The sequence below is a fragment of the Rhinopithecus bieti genome, unplaced genomic scaffold, assembly GCF_001698545.2.
Source record: "Rhinopithecus bieti isolate Rb0 unplaced genomic scaffold, ASM169854v2 scaffold_61957, whole genome shotgun sequence".
Taxonomy (NCBI): domain Eukaryota; kingdom Metazoa; phylum Chordata; class Mammalia; order Primates; family Cercopithecidae; genus Rhinopithecus; species Rhinopithecus bieti.
In genome coordinates, this window is record NW_016823861.1 from 961,511 (window position 1) to 980,504 (window position 18,994).

At 36.3% G+C, this 18,994-nt stretch overlaps 1 protein-coding gene across 1 annotated transcript in view; it reads right to left on the reverse strand.

Moving 5' to 3' along the window:
• The window catches only part of PCDH15 (protocadherin related 15), a 591,153-nt gene that overhangs the window by 256,487 nt on the left and 315,672 nt on the right, over positions 1–18,994 (reverse strand). Inside the window, exon 17 of the mRNA XM_017861934.1 lies at positions 8,664–8,792. Within this exon, the coding sequence (XP_017717423.1) occupies positions 8,664–8,792 (129 nt within the window). The remainder of the gene's footprint in view (positions 1–8,663; positions 8,793–18,994) is intronic.

Consider the following 18,994-nt stretch of genomic DNA (forward strand, 5'->3'; position numbering starts at 1 on the left):
CATGGCAGAAGGCAAATGAGGAGCAAAGTCCTGGCTTACATGGTGGTAGTCAAGAGAGCGTGTGCAGGGGAACTCCCATTTATGAAACCATCATATCTTGTGAGACTTACTCACTATCACAAGAACAGCATGGGAAAGACCTGCCCTGATGATTCAATCACCTCCCACCCAGTCCTTTCCACGACATATGGGAATTATGGGAGCTACAGTTTGAGATTTGGGTGGGGATACAACCAAACCATATCAGTCATCCTACTCTGCTATCAAACATTAGAACATATTTATTTATTTATTTTTTAGACCAAGTTTTGCTCTTGTTGCCCAGGCTGGAGTGCAGTGGTGCAATCTTGACTCACTGCAACCTCCACCTCCTGGGTTCAAGCAATTCTCCTGCCTCAGTCTTCCTGGGTAGCTGGGATTACAAGGATGTGCCACCATGCCTGGCTAATTTTATTTTAGTAGAGACGGGACTTCTCCATGTTGGTCAGGCTGGTCTCGAACTCCCCACCTCAGATGATCCACCCGCCTCGGCCTCCCAAAATGCTGGGATTACAGGCATGAGCCACCGTGCCTGGCCAGAACTTATTTCTTCTAACAGTATGTTTGTAACAACTTTCTTCATCAGCCCCATCCTCCACCACCACCACTCTTCTCAGCTCCTGGTGTCTATCAGTCTACTCTCTATTTCCATGAGAACAACTTTTTCAGCTCCAGCCTATGAGTGAGGACATGTGATATTTGTCTTTCTATTCATGACTTATTTTACTTAACATAATAACCTCCATTTCCATTCATATTGCTAAAAATGAAAATGATTTTGATTATACCACTTTTAAACATGAACATTTGACAAGAAATTGACTTATTTATTATTGTTATGTAAAGTGACGAGTTTAGGCTAAATTGAGTCTATTGTTGGGAGTATGTACAATAACAATAACAATAATAATTATGCATAATCCCAACAACAGACCCAGCTTTACCCTATTTATCTTATATAACAATAAGTAAATACACAATACATACAAGAATTTTATATTTTTCCTCTAACACATAATATTTATTTATCTCTCTTTTCCTTTCTCTCTTTCTTAAATATACACATGCGTTTGTGCATGCCACGGGTTAGTATAAACCAGAATCAATGGCAGAGCTTGCTAAAACACAGATTTCTGCCTCCAACACCAGCGTTTCTGATTCAGTCTCTGTGGTATAGAGTTTGGCAGTTGGCATTTCGAAACTGTTCCCATTGGTAATGATGCTGATGCTGATGCTGCTTTTCCAGGAAAAACACTTTGATAGCCAGCTAATGCATGTTTGTACTTTTTTAGTTCACATATGTATGGGCAAGTCACAGGAAGCATGGTTATTGGAGAATCCTGTATAGTATAGTGGTTAAGACCAAACATTTGAAAGTAATTCAAATATGTACAATGGAAACCATTTAGAATAGTTCATGACACATTGTAAGAATTCAAAAATTGATAGTCATTATTATTGATTTTTTATTATAGCTGTCAGTCTATCCAATATGCTTTTTTCAATGTAAGCTCCACATATCCCACTAGCTGGACTTATTTTAAGATGAATAAAGAAAAATACAAAAATCAGGATTGCAACCATGAGCTCTATTTTGATAATAACAAATATCTTTCATTTACTTTAAATTTCTAAAACATCCTATAAATGTGACTATACACATATACATGTTCATGTACTAAATGTTGATTTGTACATTTGTTATTATCAAAGACCAAGCTTCGGCTAATACACTTAAAAAGGATAAATGCTGTTTACAATCTGACTGACTATGATTGTTTGTAGTGATGCAGTAGAAGAGAATCATTTATCAATTTAAGATTTTATACTTTCTTCAGAACAGTACTTCCATTAAAATGTTCTCTAAATATGGTAATATTAGGAAAATGCAAGGGTGCAACTACCGTATTTCGAAAAATCATAAACAATTTTCTGCATTTAGTTCATAGTATTGTAAAAAATATTACTTTCTATAGTATCATAGTTAGCCATACTTTATAAATTATTTAGTATTTAACATAATTATAATAATGCAAATGAAGTGCATATTAGCTCCATTCCTTATTTTAAACCTGTACATATATTACATGTATGTATTAATCCTTCAAATCACTACTTGAGATGAATTCTATTATCATCTCCATTTTGCAGATAGTGAAGTCCAGTCCCTGAAAAGCTACATTAGTTATCCAAGATTGCATTAGTTATTTTGGCAAGTCAAATTTGAACTCAGGTAGTTTTATTCCGTGGTCTATATTTTAAGCACTTCATTAAGTTCTCTATCTTGTTGGGATGCTGGGTCTGGATTCATGGAGTCATGTGATCTAGGGACAGGATGAACCAAGTGACCAGGGAGTTGTCTTCTCATTAAAATACGTAAGAAGCATAAGAGGTGAGGGTTGCTAGGTAAGATGAGAAGTCTGGGGTCCCTGTGCGGTGAGTCTAGAAGTCATACTCCAGCATAAAACAGGCTTTTAAAGGTAAGTGACTGGAAAGCTGGACACAGATTTAGGAGACTGGCTTAGAGTCAGTCTATCTAAAGCCTGAATGGACCTTCACAGGAGTTATATCATGCTCTGCTGTTGTATACTCCCAAGTGGCAAATGTCTGTTCCTTTGAGACTTGAGGGGTCCAAGACCAAGCCTGCAGATTTGATCAGAATGTGACTGCATTTTGGGACTTCTACTGGCACTATTCACTATTTCATTAGGCCCCATCTGAACTCAACATATTTTTAATCGTTTTTCCAGAACTCCTTTAAACAGCACTTCTGTTATTGTCAGAATATTGACTTAGAGTTCTCTAATTGCTTCTTCAGCTGGATTATATTTTGTATTACATTTTTTTTGGCTTGTATTTTTATTTCCTTTTTTAATGATAATTATATATTACAGTTGTCAGTTATATGTACAATTATAATATGTTGAAAAGAACCAAGAATAATCTATAAAAATAATGAAATCGTGAATGATATGAAGACTTAGTCAGTGTAATATTTTGTTTAGTATTCCCCAGAGTATTTCACAGGAGACAGAATCTAAGGGATCTGTATGCCTATCTTGACTGTGGACCACAAGCATGCAATAGTGAATGATATGTTGAAAAGAACCAGGAATAATCTGCTTTTCTCATGAACCTTGACCTGGCCATCTCAGTCTATTATAAAGTCTCTTTTTCCTTGCGGTAAAGAATTTATATCACCCATTTGACACGTGACATAGAGTATATACTTACTGTATTTACTAGGTTTTATTTTGAGTACATCTTTTCATACATATTGTTATAGTTTTCAATTCTAAACACACAACGTATATTATGATACCTTGTGAATAGAAAGATATACACTAAAAACTGTTGATGGGTAGGTTATTTTTTAATATGCTGGATAAAACATTTTGCTATGTGTAATCCATAAATTTGCTTCAAAAGTATTCCTTAGTTATTATTTGTTACTATAACACTACCTTTAAAAAGTAAATGAGGCTGGGTGTGGTGGCTCACGCCTGTAATCCCAGCACTTTGGGAGGCCAAAGCGGGCATATCACCGGAGGTCAGAAGTTCAAGATCAGCCTGGCCAACATGGCATAACCCCATCTCTACTAAAGGTACACAAATTTGCTGGGCATGGTGGAGGGTGCCTGTAATCCCAGCTACTCAGGGGGCCGAGGCAGGAGAAGTTTGAACCTGGGCGGCAGAGGTTGCAGTGAGCCAAGGTCGCTCCACTGCACTTCAGCCTGGGTGAGAAGAGAGAGATTCTGTCTCAAGAAACAAACAAAAAAAGTAAATGAAAACTCCCTTCAGCATTTTAATTCAAATGTTGGCTTATTCATATTAAAATATCAATAGAATATAAACACAAATTTGGTAACTCAAATTCAGTATATTAATTAACAATATGTATCTTGGTTTTAAGTGAGTCTTAATAGTTTTTGATGACAATTAAAATTAAATTTTACAAGCAGAGCATGAGTCATTTAGTGAAATTAATATATAATTATCATTAGGTAGCAACAGAGGACCATTATGAGCATCAAAATTCCATCCCATAAACATTACACTGTGCAGAATCAGTTGGATGCAGCCTGCCTTGGATGTTTTCCTCTTCCTTTTTACTTTCAATATCATTTTAGTTTTTATGAAAACAAGTTATTGCCTAAAGACCAGGCTAAGGTCCATATTTCAATTTTAAAACTGAAATAAATTATAGAGGCCGTTTCTTATCAAATAAGAACCAGGAGACAACAAAAGGTTAACACAATAATTCCTTCAAGAACAAATAATCACTAGGGAAAGTGGGGGAAAAAAAAAAAAAAAAAAAAAAAAAAGAAAAAGAAATTTAACTAAAAGTTAATCATCACATTGATGTCTACTTGTATGTTTTTACTTATATATTCCATATGGGCTTTATCACTCCAAGCTAAATAAATTAAGAAAATGGGAAAGATCATTTTTGTAAATAATTTCAATACTTGTTTTTAACTGAATAGTTAATATATATATGGCTAAACGAAGTTTTACAGTTTTCAGCAATGTGGCATTTTAAACTGACAACTGTAACATATAATTAGCATTAATTAAGACTATTACATTAGTTCAAGCCTCATTATGCCTGGGTTATTGCCTTCTAGTTCTGCCTTCTGGATTTAGAATCTCCCATTTCAATATATCAGGAGTAATTTTTATTTATTTATTTATTTTATTTATTTATTTATTTATTTATTTATTTATTTATTTATTTATTTTTAGACGGAGTCTCGCTCTGTCGCCCAGGCTGGAGTGCAGTGGTGTGGTCTTGGCTCACAGCAAGCTCCGCCTCCTGCGTTCATGCCATTCTCCTGCCTCAGCCTCCCGAGTAGCTGGGACTACAGGCGTCCACCACCATGCCCAGCTAACTTTTGTATTTTTAGTACAGACGGGGTTTCACCGTATTAGCCAGGATGGTCTCAATGTCCTGACCTCATGATCCGCCCTCCTCAGACTCCCAGAGTGCTGGGATTACAGGCATGATCCAACGCGCCTGGCCTATCAGGAGTAATTTTTATAAAATACAAATCTGATGTGTCATACCTCAGACCGTTTAGTGGTTCCCCCGTCACCTTCTACAACATGGTACAGAAAAGTGTTTATGACATGGTATGTCTTATTTATTGTAACTATACTATGTCACACTCTCATTTCTCTCTGCCTTTACTTATACAACTAACTTTCCTTAACAGATTCCAACTCCTCTCAACTTCCTCTTACCTGTATTCTTCCTTCATGAGTCAACTTCAGCATTTCTCCTTTGCTGATATTTTTTGCACATGTCCCTGTTATAGACTTTATTACTTTGCTTTCTTGGAGTAGCAAAAATTGTGGGTGCCCTATGCATGTCCCTCAGAGCATTTGGTATGCTTTGGCCAACTTCCATCTCCTGTTATTGTCTCTGGATCCTAAGGGTGTTGCTTTTCCAGCCAGAAGCCTCTGTGGCTGGTGGCGCCTTTGCCCGAGTTTTGCTCAGACTAGCTGTGTTTGTATCACCTACTTGACCTGGCAGGCTGTGTTTGGCTCAGGCTACTGGCTTAAATCCCACACTTTCCCAGGGCAAGCCAGGCTCAGAGCAGCGAGGGGTGCATGAGTGAGCAAGTGTGGGGTCTTGTCACTGTGCATAGCCAGGCACGCTGACTGCTGTGGCGGGACTGGTAGCTCCAGGTGCCCTCTCCGAGCAAGGCTTTGATTGGATCAGATACACAGCAAGCGGCTTCTGCTGTGAGCACCCGCGTATGGATGAGGGGCTCCCTGAAGAGCCTCCACTCTTCTCTCCTTTTTGCTGCCCGCAACATGGTGAGTGGGGTGGCTGCCGTGTTTTAGCCCTATTTGTGTTACAGCTCTTTCATTCCTGCCATTTGGTGGGTCCGGAGTTTTTGGCCCACATCCAGGAAGAATGAGGTACGCGGACAGCTGGAGAGCTAACAACGTGTAGAGGAGCTTTAGTGGACAACAGACAGCTCTTGGGAGACCGAAGTGTGTAGCTCCTATTCATAGGCAAGTTGTCCCCATGAGTGTCCAGCTCTCAGCAGAAAGAAGACCTGGAACGGGTAGTTCCTTTCTGCAGAAGGTGGTCTCAGGAGACACGAAGAGGGGAGCTCCCTTCTGCAGCTGGTACTCTTGATGTCTGTGTGTCTGGCTGGCTCCAGGGTTTTTATGGGCTCAGAAAGGAGGAAGTACATGCTGATTGGTCCACGGGTGGCCACGGACAGGCCCGGAAAAAGCACCGTACGTTTTCACTCCGGGCTATGGACTCCACCGGAACTGATAGCCTGGTCCCTAGGCTTCAGGCCATCCCTGGTTTGAAGGTGGGGCTTCACCAGGGAACTCCTGCTTTCCACCCAGGAGCCTGTCTGTCTCCTGCTGCCATCAATCATGTTGTTCACGGTGCCCAGGCTGTTTGTGAGGAGGAGTGCCTGCGGGCCCACAGTGAGCAGCCCTCTGTCCCCTCTTGGCCTCCCTTCCATGCTCGTTGGTGCCCAAAGTCCACAGGAGGCTGAGGTGGCTGGGGACTGGCATGTCAGCACCAACCCCAGCATGCACACACCCAGCCTGGTTATGACAGCACCTGGACTTGGCCTCAACTTTGCTTCAAAATTGGAAGGGTTGCCAGGAGCTGGAAGAGAACAGGCAGGGGGAACAGGCACTTCCGACTTTGTGGGGGTAGGGGAGCTTCCTGGGTCCCTGAGAGCACAGAGATGCCTAGGTCTGCAGCCACAGCTGGGCAGCTGGAGCTACGCCCAGGATGGCAGGGCTCCCACCCTTCCAACTTGGAAGGGGGTTAGGTTCCTGCCTGTTCCTTGCTCCTCTCGGCTCCCTAGAGCATGTAGCCCTGGTCATACCTCCTCTGCTGTAGCTGGTGTCTTCGCAGTGGCTGCTCCAGATGGGCCACTGCTACCATCAGTATCTACAGCCTGACTCAATGCCCTTCTATCAGATTTTGCAGAGGGAATTTGACTACTTGCTTCTGCTGGAGGCAAGAAAATCCAAAAACTTGGCAGCCCATTGCCCAACACTGCAGCTAATTACTCTCAGGATTTAGTGTATATGTTTTCTAGTTCCATAATTTCTCAGGAACTGGACAATTACAATTATCAGGAGAGATAACTTTGATGCATGAGTTTGCATCTTTTTGTAGAGTTTGCCCTTGGAATGAAATTTCAGTTCTCCTCGTGATAGCTGGTTTAATAGCAAACTTGCTACTGGTTGCTTTCTCTTCTTTGCCTTACTTCCTCACTTCCGTATCACTGTTATCTGTACTTCTCAAAAAATATTTATACATGAATATTTTGTGTCCAGATTTTCTGTTGAAGAATCCACAGTAAGACATTGGACACCAGAGGTACTATGGTGTGGGGAGCAGAGCCTTCAGATGGGATGCTGGAGTTGAATCCCTTGTTGGCCAGTTGGCATCAAGACCAGTTGGCATTTTATAACATCCCAATGACCAAGATTATTCCCTATGTGAATTGGGATGGCATAAACATATAAGATTATGTATGCCTGATGCAGTATTTCCCGAATTTGACTGAGATAGTGACAATGATAATGATAATGACTATGGAGTTGGTAGTTGTAAGTATTGTCAGTGATTTGACGGGAAAAATATGACTTTCAAAAAAGCTTACACTGGTCAGTCAAAATCTCAGGACGTGATGTGAACGTCACAAGATCTCTATAACATCATTTAAAGCAACCCTCTCCTTTTGCAGTTTAAAGGAGATTACACTAAAAATCAGACCTTGTGCCTGGTTACAAGAATAGCAGAACAGTAGAGAAGGCTCACTTCAAAGCACCAGCAAGCCTTCTGTGGAAAAGGCAAAAACTTCACAGGGAAGGAGTAGGACCCTGAACTCTGAGTTTGGAACATCTGGGTGGCTCACACCTCACTAAAGCAAGATTCTTTCCTTTCCTGGAGACCACATAAACACCTCATCTGAGGTTGATGCTTCAAATTGTGCACATCTTCCTCAAAATTTTTCTTCTCTGTGACTTCTAGACCAATTACTATGTTCAAGACCAAGAATGGCTGAAATGAGGAAGTACTGTCTCTGCTTCAACAATAAAGGAATTATTCATCAAATGAACCACAGAAACTGGCTAATATGTCCAGGTAGGTCCCAGAAGCACTTAGAAGAACACATGAAGAGTAAACCTCTGAGTGCTGGAAAAGGGGTTTGTGCAAAATATTAGACACACACGGTAGACTCTAAAGATAATATTTACATAATGAAATGAGTTAAAATCTAAATATATGTATTTTTTGAGGTCTAAATGTCCACATCCATACCCAGTAGTATACCTAATTACATGTTTCTGTAAAATGTTTTGATTCAGAAACCGAAAATATGTATTAAATTAGCATACTATCACATTAATCAATGTTTAAATTACACAATAATTATAAAATGTAAATCTGTATCCTTGACAGTTAATTAAAATATATAGAATATTATTCATTTTTTAAAGTATTGAAGAATATCCAGCACAGTCATTTAACAGATTACATTAGCTGAGTTTCTTTTCAGAATTAAAATGTAATAAACTTACACTCTTTGAAAAAATACATATAAGATCTATATAAATATTCCACTTACTTTTACTTGACCCACAAAGGCATTGGCTTCTTCCTCCACCACAGATAAATTTCTTGGCAGATAAGGATCAAACACTGGAGCATTGTCATTGACATCTGTCACCACCACGTTTACTGTGGCAGTTGAGGTCTTAAAAAAAAACAAGCATTAAATGTGAGAAGAGGTATTTTTACTTAGAATTCATTTAAGTAGTCATCCTGGCATTTGTCAATCTGAAAAGCATCTCATTTTTCTTTCTAATCCTTAGCTTTCCAAAAAATAAAAAATAAATAAATAAAACTAAAAAACTAAAAGAAGCTTGCAAAGAAGCTTCCAACCTCAGAAAACAGATGGGAAAAGCAAATGATGATATTAAAGGGCAAACATCTTTTTGGAAATGTCAAGTATTTCCTGGAGGCTTACTTTCAGAAAATGGTTTTACCTTTATCTTTTTCACATTTTATGGGTGGCAAGCTTTTGTTTATACACACATACACTGCTTTATCTCTGAAATGTGCCATTTCTGTAGTTCTTGCTGCTTGTATTTTTTTACTGTTTAAAAATAAAACCAGTACTTTATAAAATAGCATGGTACATCAAATGGGCATTTTCTGGAAAGCTCGTGCTATCAGAAAATGCTACCTTAATAATTCTCTAGGTGGACATTTAAACCAAGAGTTTGAGTACCATATACTAGGCATGAAATGATTATCTTACAAGCATACAGGTTATGGAAACGATATGCAGGTAAACCTACCAATAGTGTGTGCTACCTAGTTAAATCCCTGGCCTGCTGCTGTCAACATTATGTAGGTCAATGACTTCTGCACAATCAATGACTATCATCATGCGTGACTCAAGCTGGAAACTGCTCTCTCTAATCAAAGCCTGAGTACAGCACAGAACCTCTACCTAACTCTGTCACAGTGTGGGGCTGATCACAGAAGGCTGAGAGCAAAGGTACAGAGAGAAAGAATATTAACCAGGAAAGTAAGAAACCTGGTATGCTATGGTATTAAATATTTAGTAACTATAAATAAAAGAAGGAGGAAAAGCAAGGTGATACTGTCATGAGAATTATCCACCTTTTGTTTAAAACAAATGCAATTTCCATTAATTATTAAGTGATTTGTAGTGAGAGGCTAAAATGCTGAGCATTAAGAAGTGACTTGAGTGAAGCTGAAGAGGTTTTGCAGCAGTCATGGGGCTAAGGGGTCAAGTGATTTTTTTTTTTTTTAGCTACTAAAGAGGACATACCTTGGTAAACACCCAATGCTTTCTGTTGGGGTCACGAAAGTTCTATACCATGCGAGTTATGGTGCTTGGGAAAAAGACCAGATCTCACACAAATGTAAACCCAATATTGAAACTCTGATTGTATTAAGGTGATCTACCCCTATTTTAACAGAAGCAAAAGCAAATATTCTTTTTAGTAATGTAACTTCATCCCAAGCCTCTATAATTTTTTTCATGTGCAGTATTCAGTAGTCATTACAAAATTACCGTGCATACCAGGGAATTCTTGGGTGTTAGTGATGGCTTATTTCTTTATCTGTGTATTGGCTTACCCTTTGAAAATTTATGTTGCTATTCATATGTGATTTACACACATTTTTGTATTTAAAGTTAAATAAAATTTTTATTTAAAGACACATACAAAGATGGTCAGAAAAGCATTATATAGTCAAAATCTGGAAACAACCCAAATGTCCATCGATAGTAGATGGTTATACAGATTATGTTTTATATATGAAATGGAATCATATGAAGTACTGAGAATGTACAAACTACTGCTATAAGTAATCACATGGATTAATTTCATGAATCTAAGTTTCTAGGACATAAAATAATACATACTATATGATTCCATTTATATAAACTTCAAAAACAGGCATAATCCCTACAAGGTGATAAAAATTAGAATATGGGTCACTTTGAAGAAGAAGATAGAATAGCAACAGAAATGATCCCAAAACTGAGCTTCTGGAATGCTGATTAATTTCTGTTTTTTTGTTATGAATAGTGGTTATATGGGTGTATTCACTATGTAAAAATTCATTAAGCTGTAGAATTATAGTTTGTGCACTATCTGTGTTACATTTTCTTAAAATTATTTAATTTAAAAGATGCACTCACACAAACATACACATGTGTGTTGACATATGTGAGTATGTTTAAAGAAATTCAAGTGCTACTTGACTAGATGGAATTCAGATCATTTCATTTTCCTCTTGTGACTTTTATATATTTTCCAATGTTCTCCCAAAAGGCTACCATGCTTTTATGACAAAAAGTATTTTAACAAATGTTGTTTCTTTAAAATTTGCCTTAGAATTGAAAGCAGTAAAGAAGATGTGTTTTTTACAGTTGCAGTAGTTCCCAGTTTGCCTGAGGGTTAACAAGACATTTAAATTTACAGCCTGGAGCCAAAATCTAAGAATGGCCACCCTGGAGTTTGCCGGCTTTTCTTCAAATTTCCTGACTCCTTTTGTACCAGCCTAACTGTCTTTACTTATCAATCCAGTGTTTTTCTCATTCTATTCTTTAAAATTTCTATTCATGTTTTCAGACTATTCTGTATCCTCCGTTTAAGACTATGACTCTTAAGTGGATAATGAAGAATACAACTGGATTGCTAAGTAAACTAAGAAGTTAAATAACAGTTCCATAATTTTGTGCTAATAGGGGATGATATTTATGGACCATGCAGGCATTTTCTTCATTTCTTACTGAATTTTATATGAAATGAAAAAAAATCCATGTCTCACAAAAACGTAGTCACAACTATCAATAGAATAATTTCCAGTTTATATATTTCTTAAAGTTTTCTAAATACCACTTGCTTCAGAAATACTTATGCAAAAAATGAGGATTTCAGGGCTATCCATTTGTTCTATTGACTATTGTTCTGAACCTATGGGAATATTTATAAATTAGCTAGCTGTAAATCATAAGTATTTATTTTTTCTCGATTGGTTCAGAAGGACGGCAACAATATGCTTCAATATGGATCTGTGCCATAGAGAATGTTTATGTCTTATTAAGGGAAGACTTTTCATTGTTCAAGCTTAAAAATTAGTAAATGAAAACAGATCACTTTAATTAATTATTAGGACAATAGGTCAGGTAACACATGTTCACAACAATTAATTTTAAATATAAATATATATAATGCCAATTAAATTAAAAAGATTTCAAACTAATAAACCTAATAAACAAAAGTTACTTATTTTCTATCAAAGGAGTTTGCTCACTGAATATTTCCTTAAAAGTTGTATTAACTTATAATAGCACTAGCTGGAAATACTTGCATGTTAGTGCTAAATACTATAATTGATCATTTTCATGTTCATTATTTAATTTAAATGTGTCTTAGATTTTATTTTGTCTAATATCATAGAAGAATTTTCAAAACATATGTCTCAAATGCAAGTAGATATTTCTGTTGTAATTTTTTTTTTTGTTTGTTTTTTTGAGACAAGGTCTCACTCTGTCACTCAGGCTGGAGTGCAGTGGCATGATCTCTGCTCACTGCAACCTCCGCCTCCCAGGTTTAAACCATTCCCCTGCCTCAGCCTCCTGAGTAGCTGAGATTACAGACATGTGCCACCAGGCCTGGCTAATTTTTGTATTTTTAGTACAGACGGAGTTTCACTGTGATGGCCAGGCTGATCTTGAACTCCTGACCTCAAACAATCTGTCTGCCTTGGCATCCCAAAGTGCTGGGATTACAGGCGTGAGCCATCGGACCCAGCCTACTGTTGTAATTTGAATACACATTTATTTTTATAAACTAGTACGACTCTGAAAGAAGGATACTAATATAGCATATTTTTAAAATTTTGTTGTTGTTGTTGTTTTGAGACAAGTCTCACTCTGTTGCCCAGGCTGGAGTGCAGTGAGCGATCATAGCTCACTGCAGCTTTGAACTCCTAGGCTCAAAGAGTTCAAAGTAATTCTCCCACCTCAGTCTCCTAAGTAGGTGGGACTACAGGTGCACGCCACTATGCCCAGCTAATTTTTATTTCTTTATTTTATTTTTGTAGAGACACAGTCTCAGTATGTTGCCTAAGTGGTCTCAAACTCCTCATCTCAATCCCACCTTGGCCTCTCAAAGTGCTGGGGTTATAGGCCTGAGCCACAATATCCAGTTCATTTTTTGTAATAGTATAAAAACAGTGAGTTATAAAGCCACAGTTAAAGAAAGCAGTGTAAATTCATCTATTAATACACAATGCATTGCTTCATATTCATGAGAACATACATTAAGAGTATCTTATTTATTCTCTTCTAGTATTTCCTATCTCAGGAAATGACATGGCAAAATAATCAACTAATTTTCTAAGTTATTTTATCTCATACATGCAATTTATTAGTCACCAAGTCCTGTTAATTTGACCTTGTAAATGGGCCTTGTATTACGCAGTTTTGAGCAATGGATAAATAACACAATTTTCATTTCCTGAGTAAATAGCTGGAAGTCAGATAACTGGGTTTTCTGATTAGCATATGTTTAGCTATGTGAGAAAACCAGAAATGTGTTTTGCTCAATAATTTAATGAAAAATTTTTAATACATTTTCTTGTTAATCAACTTAATGAACACTTTTAAGGACAATGTGTAATATTATGAATTTAATAAACAATTTGGCTTTAATGCTAGAGAGGATAAGAGAAGGGATGTTTTTTATTTAATCACAAAAAATTCATTTATTTTTTGATCATTTAATTTTTATACCTTCTGACACAAAATTTGTTAAACATTTAATGGCTAGAAAATGATTTCTTTATATTTTGTGAGCATCTCATAGCACAGCCATTTGTTTTGTGCTATTACATTTACATTAGATGATTGAAATTCAATGACATTCAATACATGGTTTAAGATACATGTATGCTTAGAATTTATCTGAGCAGAGACTCGTTATGTATAGAAAGCAATCAGGAATATTTCAATTTGTTCACTAAGAAAGCAGAAAACTATCAGAGATAAGGCAACACTTTAATTATGGAGCACTTATCATTTATCTATTTCTTAAATAAAAACATGAGTGTTTAATTTCAAATGTGCAATTTCTTTTCTATGGTCAACAAGATTCACTATATATTCTCAGAAATAATATTCTTATTATCTCTGAGATTATTTTATTAAGAAATGTGTCTATCATGTTTACTAATAGAATACACAATGTCAGTTCAATGAATATTGTTAGATGCTTTAAATAGCTATTTTTATTATAATATAATTTATTACATGCTGAAATAAATTATCTTATAACTTATTCTATTTAAATGTCTGAAAAAAGAGTTAGAAAGAATATTGAAAATTTCCATCTGTAAGAAAGTACAAGAACTGTTATTTATAGAACACAAGATTTTCCTATCTGAATAAAAATCTTCACTACTATATCTAAAATTCTTTTCAATAACAATGGGACAATGAGAGATTTATAGTTTAGAATTCATCTTTTTTGTTTAGGCTAATAAAAACAAACAAATACATATATTCATAATGGTATAGTATTAGAGAATATTAAATTTAAAACATGTTGCATCCTTAAGTGCCAAGTTCTGTTTGTACAACAGTTTAATGAGACAAGCCAACTGGCATTCAGATGTAGAGTTTCATTTCATGATGTAGAGTGGAGGTCCTTCCTACCATTAAATATTAGCCAGGAGGGATTTCTTTCCCTCTGAAGGGAAAAAAAAAAAAAAAAAAAAAAATATATAATATATAATAACTTATATATATATATGTGTGTTGTGTGTGTGTGGTGTGTGTGTGTGTGTTGTGTATAAAATCTAGAATTTCTTTGAGAAAGACAGAGAAAAGGAAAGTTCCCTCTATTATGAATCATGGGAAAGAGAAAGGGAGACACAGAAGACACATGAAGGCAGGAGGCAGAGGTACTCCTCCTCATCCCCCACTGCCACTTTGGACCACTCCTTAAATGAAGAGGAGCTGCAGAAACATTTTGGAATAGGAGAAATGATGACCGGGAAAGTAAGAGAAATTTGGGTGAAATAATAGCAGTAGTTTTCAGGAATATGTAAGCCTCCAGAAAATTTCCATAGGTTCCATGGGAGGCCCCATCTAATAGGTTATGGCACTGAATATACAGCTATGGCAGAGAGCCGTGTCCAGAGAGACAGAAGCAATTCTACTAGCATAAAGGACTGGTAAAGACATGTTACATCTAGACCACAATTTTAGAATGAAGTCAGGGAGGAGAGGTTTGCTTGGCAGCTTAGCTAGTGAGTATTTACATTGTCTTAAACAGATAGTGTTGAAATACTGTTCTAAGCAACTTAAGTGTGACCCATATTACACCTACTCCATACCTGTCCAAACACACATTTATACATTATTGTCTAAGTAGAAAGATTATATCAGATATAAAAAACAAAGAAGCCTTTTTTTCTCTGTGCACATCTGAGTGTAGTGTGTAAAGATTATATATATATGTATGTGTATATGTATGTATATACATTTTATACAATTGTGCATGTTTTTTATATAAATATATATTTTTTCAAAAAATCAGAAAGTATTTACATATAGTATAACTAAATACTATAGTATATATAATATATACTAACTATACATATAGCTATTTATATATTTATACATAAACATTTTACATATTGCATATATGATAAAGATTTACATATATGACTTAAATGTTTAAAGTTTTACTATTCTATAACCATATGTACTGTGTTATAAAATCTTATTAAATCAACTATTTTGAAATTCAAAGTTACTTTAACTTCACACATTTTCTCATGCACATATTTTTGCTCTTGTTAAAGTTTCCTCTTTTGATTATGAAGTTAAATGCTCAACTTTTAAATGTTAATTGCTCATTTATATTGCCATGTTTCAAAGAAACTTAGGAAATAATATTGCTTCAAGACAAAAACAAAGATGCTAAGTTTCCTAGCAATCTGAAGTTGTAAAATATTACAAGTGTTCAGTTTGAAAGCCCTAACTTAGTAATTCAATCCAGTAATTCAAGAGCATTTTACAGAAATCAAACCATGATGGAATCAAGTTACCTATCGAATCAATTAAGGAGGAAAATAATATCACTGAACACCTGGAATCTGGTCAGAAATAACTAGGCTACAGAGTAACTTCACATTTTAAATGAAAAAATTCCTGATCACTGTTTGCATATTTATATCTCTCACTGTGTTATTGGTCGATTAACAGAGCTGCAATCCAAAAGCCCTACTTCCTAGCTATTTTTCAACCCAGTGTTGCTACTTCCAGATAAGAATAAAAGGAAATCTGCTAGGTGGAGTTTCTGAAAACCTTTGGTTCTTTGTTAAAATAAAGTGAGGGTGCAGACTCTTCTGGCATTCATCTTTATACTTTGTTTGTCTGGAATGGAGAATTGACATCCAGAGTTGCAGAAGATGGGTATGAAAGTAGACAATAAAAATGGCAAAGCAGAAAATAGCCAGCAGATATCCTCAACGGCACTGTTATGTCCCTGCACCATCCCTTCACTGTCCACCTCTAGATTTTTTTCTTTGTTTGTACTATCTTAATTTTTAAATGTAAAATTTTGTGGTATTAAGTATATTCATATTCTTGTGCAACCATCATCTCTATCCATCTCTAAAACTCTTTTAATCTAGCAAAACAAAAGCTCTATAACATTAAGCAATAACTCCCCATTTCTCTTTTCTTTATCCTCTGGCAACCATCATTCTACTTTGAGTCTTTGTGATTTTGACAATTCTAAGTACCAAAATATAAGTGGAATCATATGGAATTTAACATTTTGTGACTGGCTAATCTCACTTAGCGTAAGGTTCTTAAGATTTATCTATGACATAGTGTATATCAGTACTTTCTTCCATCTTAAGACTGAATAATATTTCATTATATGTATATAACACATTTTGTTTATATATTACTCTACATAAACATGGAAAACAGGGTTGCTTTTATACCTTAGCTATTGTGAATAATGCTGCTATGAACATGGGAATACAAATATCTCTTTGAGACTCTGCTTTCAATTTTTTGGATATATAACTGGAAGTGTGATTGGTGGCTCATATAGTAATTCTATTTTTAATTTTTTGAGAAACCACCACTGTTTTCCACAGTGGCTGTATCATTTTATGTTCTCACCAATAGTGCACAAGGGTTCCAATTTTTCCACATCCTCATCAACATGTTATTTCATTGTTATTGTTTTGTTTTGTTTTCTGTTTCTTTTTTATAATAGCATATCTACTGGGTGTGAGGTGGTACCTCATTGTGGCCTTGATTTGCATTTCCATAATATTTAGTAATGCTAAGTGTTTTTTCATATGTTTACTGGTCATTTATATATTTCCTTTGGAAAAGTGTCTATTCAAGTCCTTTGCTAATTTTGAATCAGGTTATTTTTGTTTAGTTTAAAAAATTCTTGGGCTGGGCGCAGTGGCTCATGCCTGTAATCCCAGCACTTTGAAAGGCTGAGGCGGGCTGATCACGAGGTCAGGAGATCGAGACCATCCTGGCTAACACAGTGAAACCCCATCTCTACTAAAAATACAAAAATATAGCCTGGCACGGTGGCAGGCGCCTGTAGTCCCAGCTACTTGGGAGGCTGAGGCAGAAGAATGGTGTGAACCCAAGAGGTGGAACTTGCAGTGAGCTGAGATCTTGCCACTGTGCTCCAGCTTGGGCAACAGAGCGAGACTCCGTCTCAAAACAAACAAACAAACAAAAAAACCCAAAAAACAAAACTCTATATATGTTGAATATTAATGCCTTATCATATATATGATTTGCAAATATTTTCTCCCATTTTTATGTTGCTTTCATATTCTGTGTCTTTGACCCCTTTACAAAATCAGAAATTCCAATTTATCTAATTTTATTTATTGATTTCTTTTGTTGTTCAACAATTTTAATATGTCATTCAACTACATTCTGTTCTCAGTGTGAGATCTATCCTCTTGACAAACTTTTAAGTGTACAGTATTGCTAACTATAAGCAACATACCATATAGCAGATCTATGAAACTGTTTATTTTATTTTTTTATTGTACTTTATGTTCTAGAGTACAAGTGCACAACGTGCAGGTTTGTTACATATGTATACGTGTGCCATGTTAGTGTGCCATATTAGTGTGCTGCACCCATTAACTCGTCATTTATATTAGGTATATCTCTTAATGCTATCCCTCCCCCCTCCCCCCACCCCACAACAGGCCCCAGTGTGTGACGTTCCCCTTCCTTTGTCCAAGTGTTCTCATTGTTTAATTCCCACCTATGACTGAGAACATGCAGTGTTTGGTTTTCTGTTCTTGCAATAGTTTGATGAGAATGATGGTTTCCGGCTGCAATCATTTCCCTACAAAGGACATGAACTCATTCTTTTTTATGACTGCATAGTATTCCATGGTGTATATGTGCCATATTTTCTTAATCCAGTCTGTCATTGATGGACATTTGGGTTGGTTCCAGGTCTTTGCTATTGTGAATAGTGCCACAATAAACATATGTGTGCATATGTCTTTATACCAGCATGATTTATAATACTTTGGGTATATATCCAGTAAATGGGATGGCTGGGTCAAATGGTATTTCTAGTTCTACATCTTTGAGGAATAGCCACACTGTCTTCCACAATAGTTGAACTAGTTTACAGTCCCACCAACAGTGTAAAAATGTTCCTATTTCTCCACATCCTCTCCAGCACCTGTTGTTTCCAGACTTTCTAATGATCACCATTCTAACTGGTGTGAGATGGTATCTCATTCTGGATTTGATTTGCATTTCTCTGATGGCTAGTGATGATGAACATTTTTTCATGTGTCTGTTGGCTGCACAAATGTCTTCTTTTGAGAAGTTTCTGTTCATTTCCTTTGCCCATTTTTTGATTTCTTTTGCTTCTTTTGTTCTTGTAAATTTGTTGGAGTTCTTTGTAGGTTCTGGATATTAGCCCATTGTCAGATGAGTAGATTGCAAAATTTTTCTCCCATTCTGTAGGTTGCCTGTTCACTCTGATGGTAGTTTCTTTTGCTGTGCAGAAGCTCTATAGTTTAGTTAGATCCCATTTGTCAATTTTGGCTTTTGTTGCCGTTGCTTTTGGTGTTTTAGACATGAAGTCCTTGCCCATGCCTATGTCCTGAATGGTATTGCCTAGGTTTTCTTCTAGGGTTTTTATGGTTTTAGGTCTAACATTTAAGTCTTTAATCCATCTTGAATTAATTTTTGTATAAGGTGTAAGGAAGGGATCCAATTTCAGCTTTCTACATGTGGCTAGCCAGTTTTCCCAGCATCATTTATTTTATTTATTTATTTATTTTTTGAGGCAGAGTCTCGCTCTGTCGCCCAGGCTG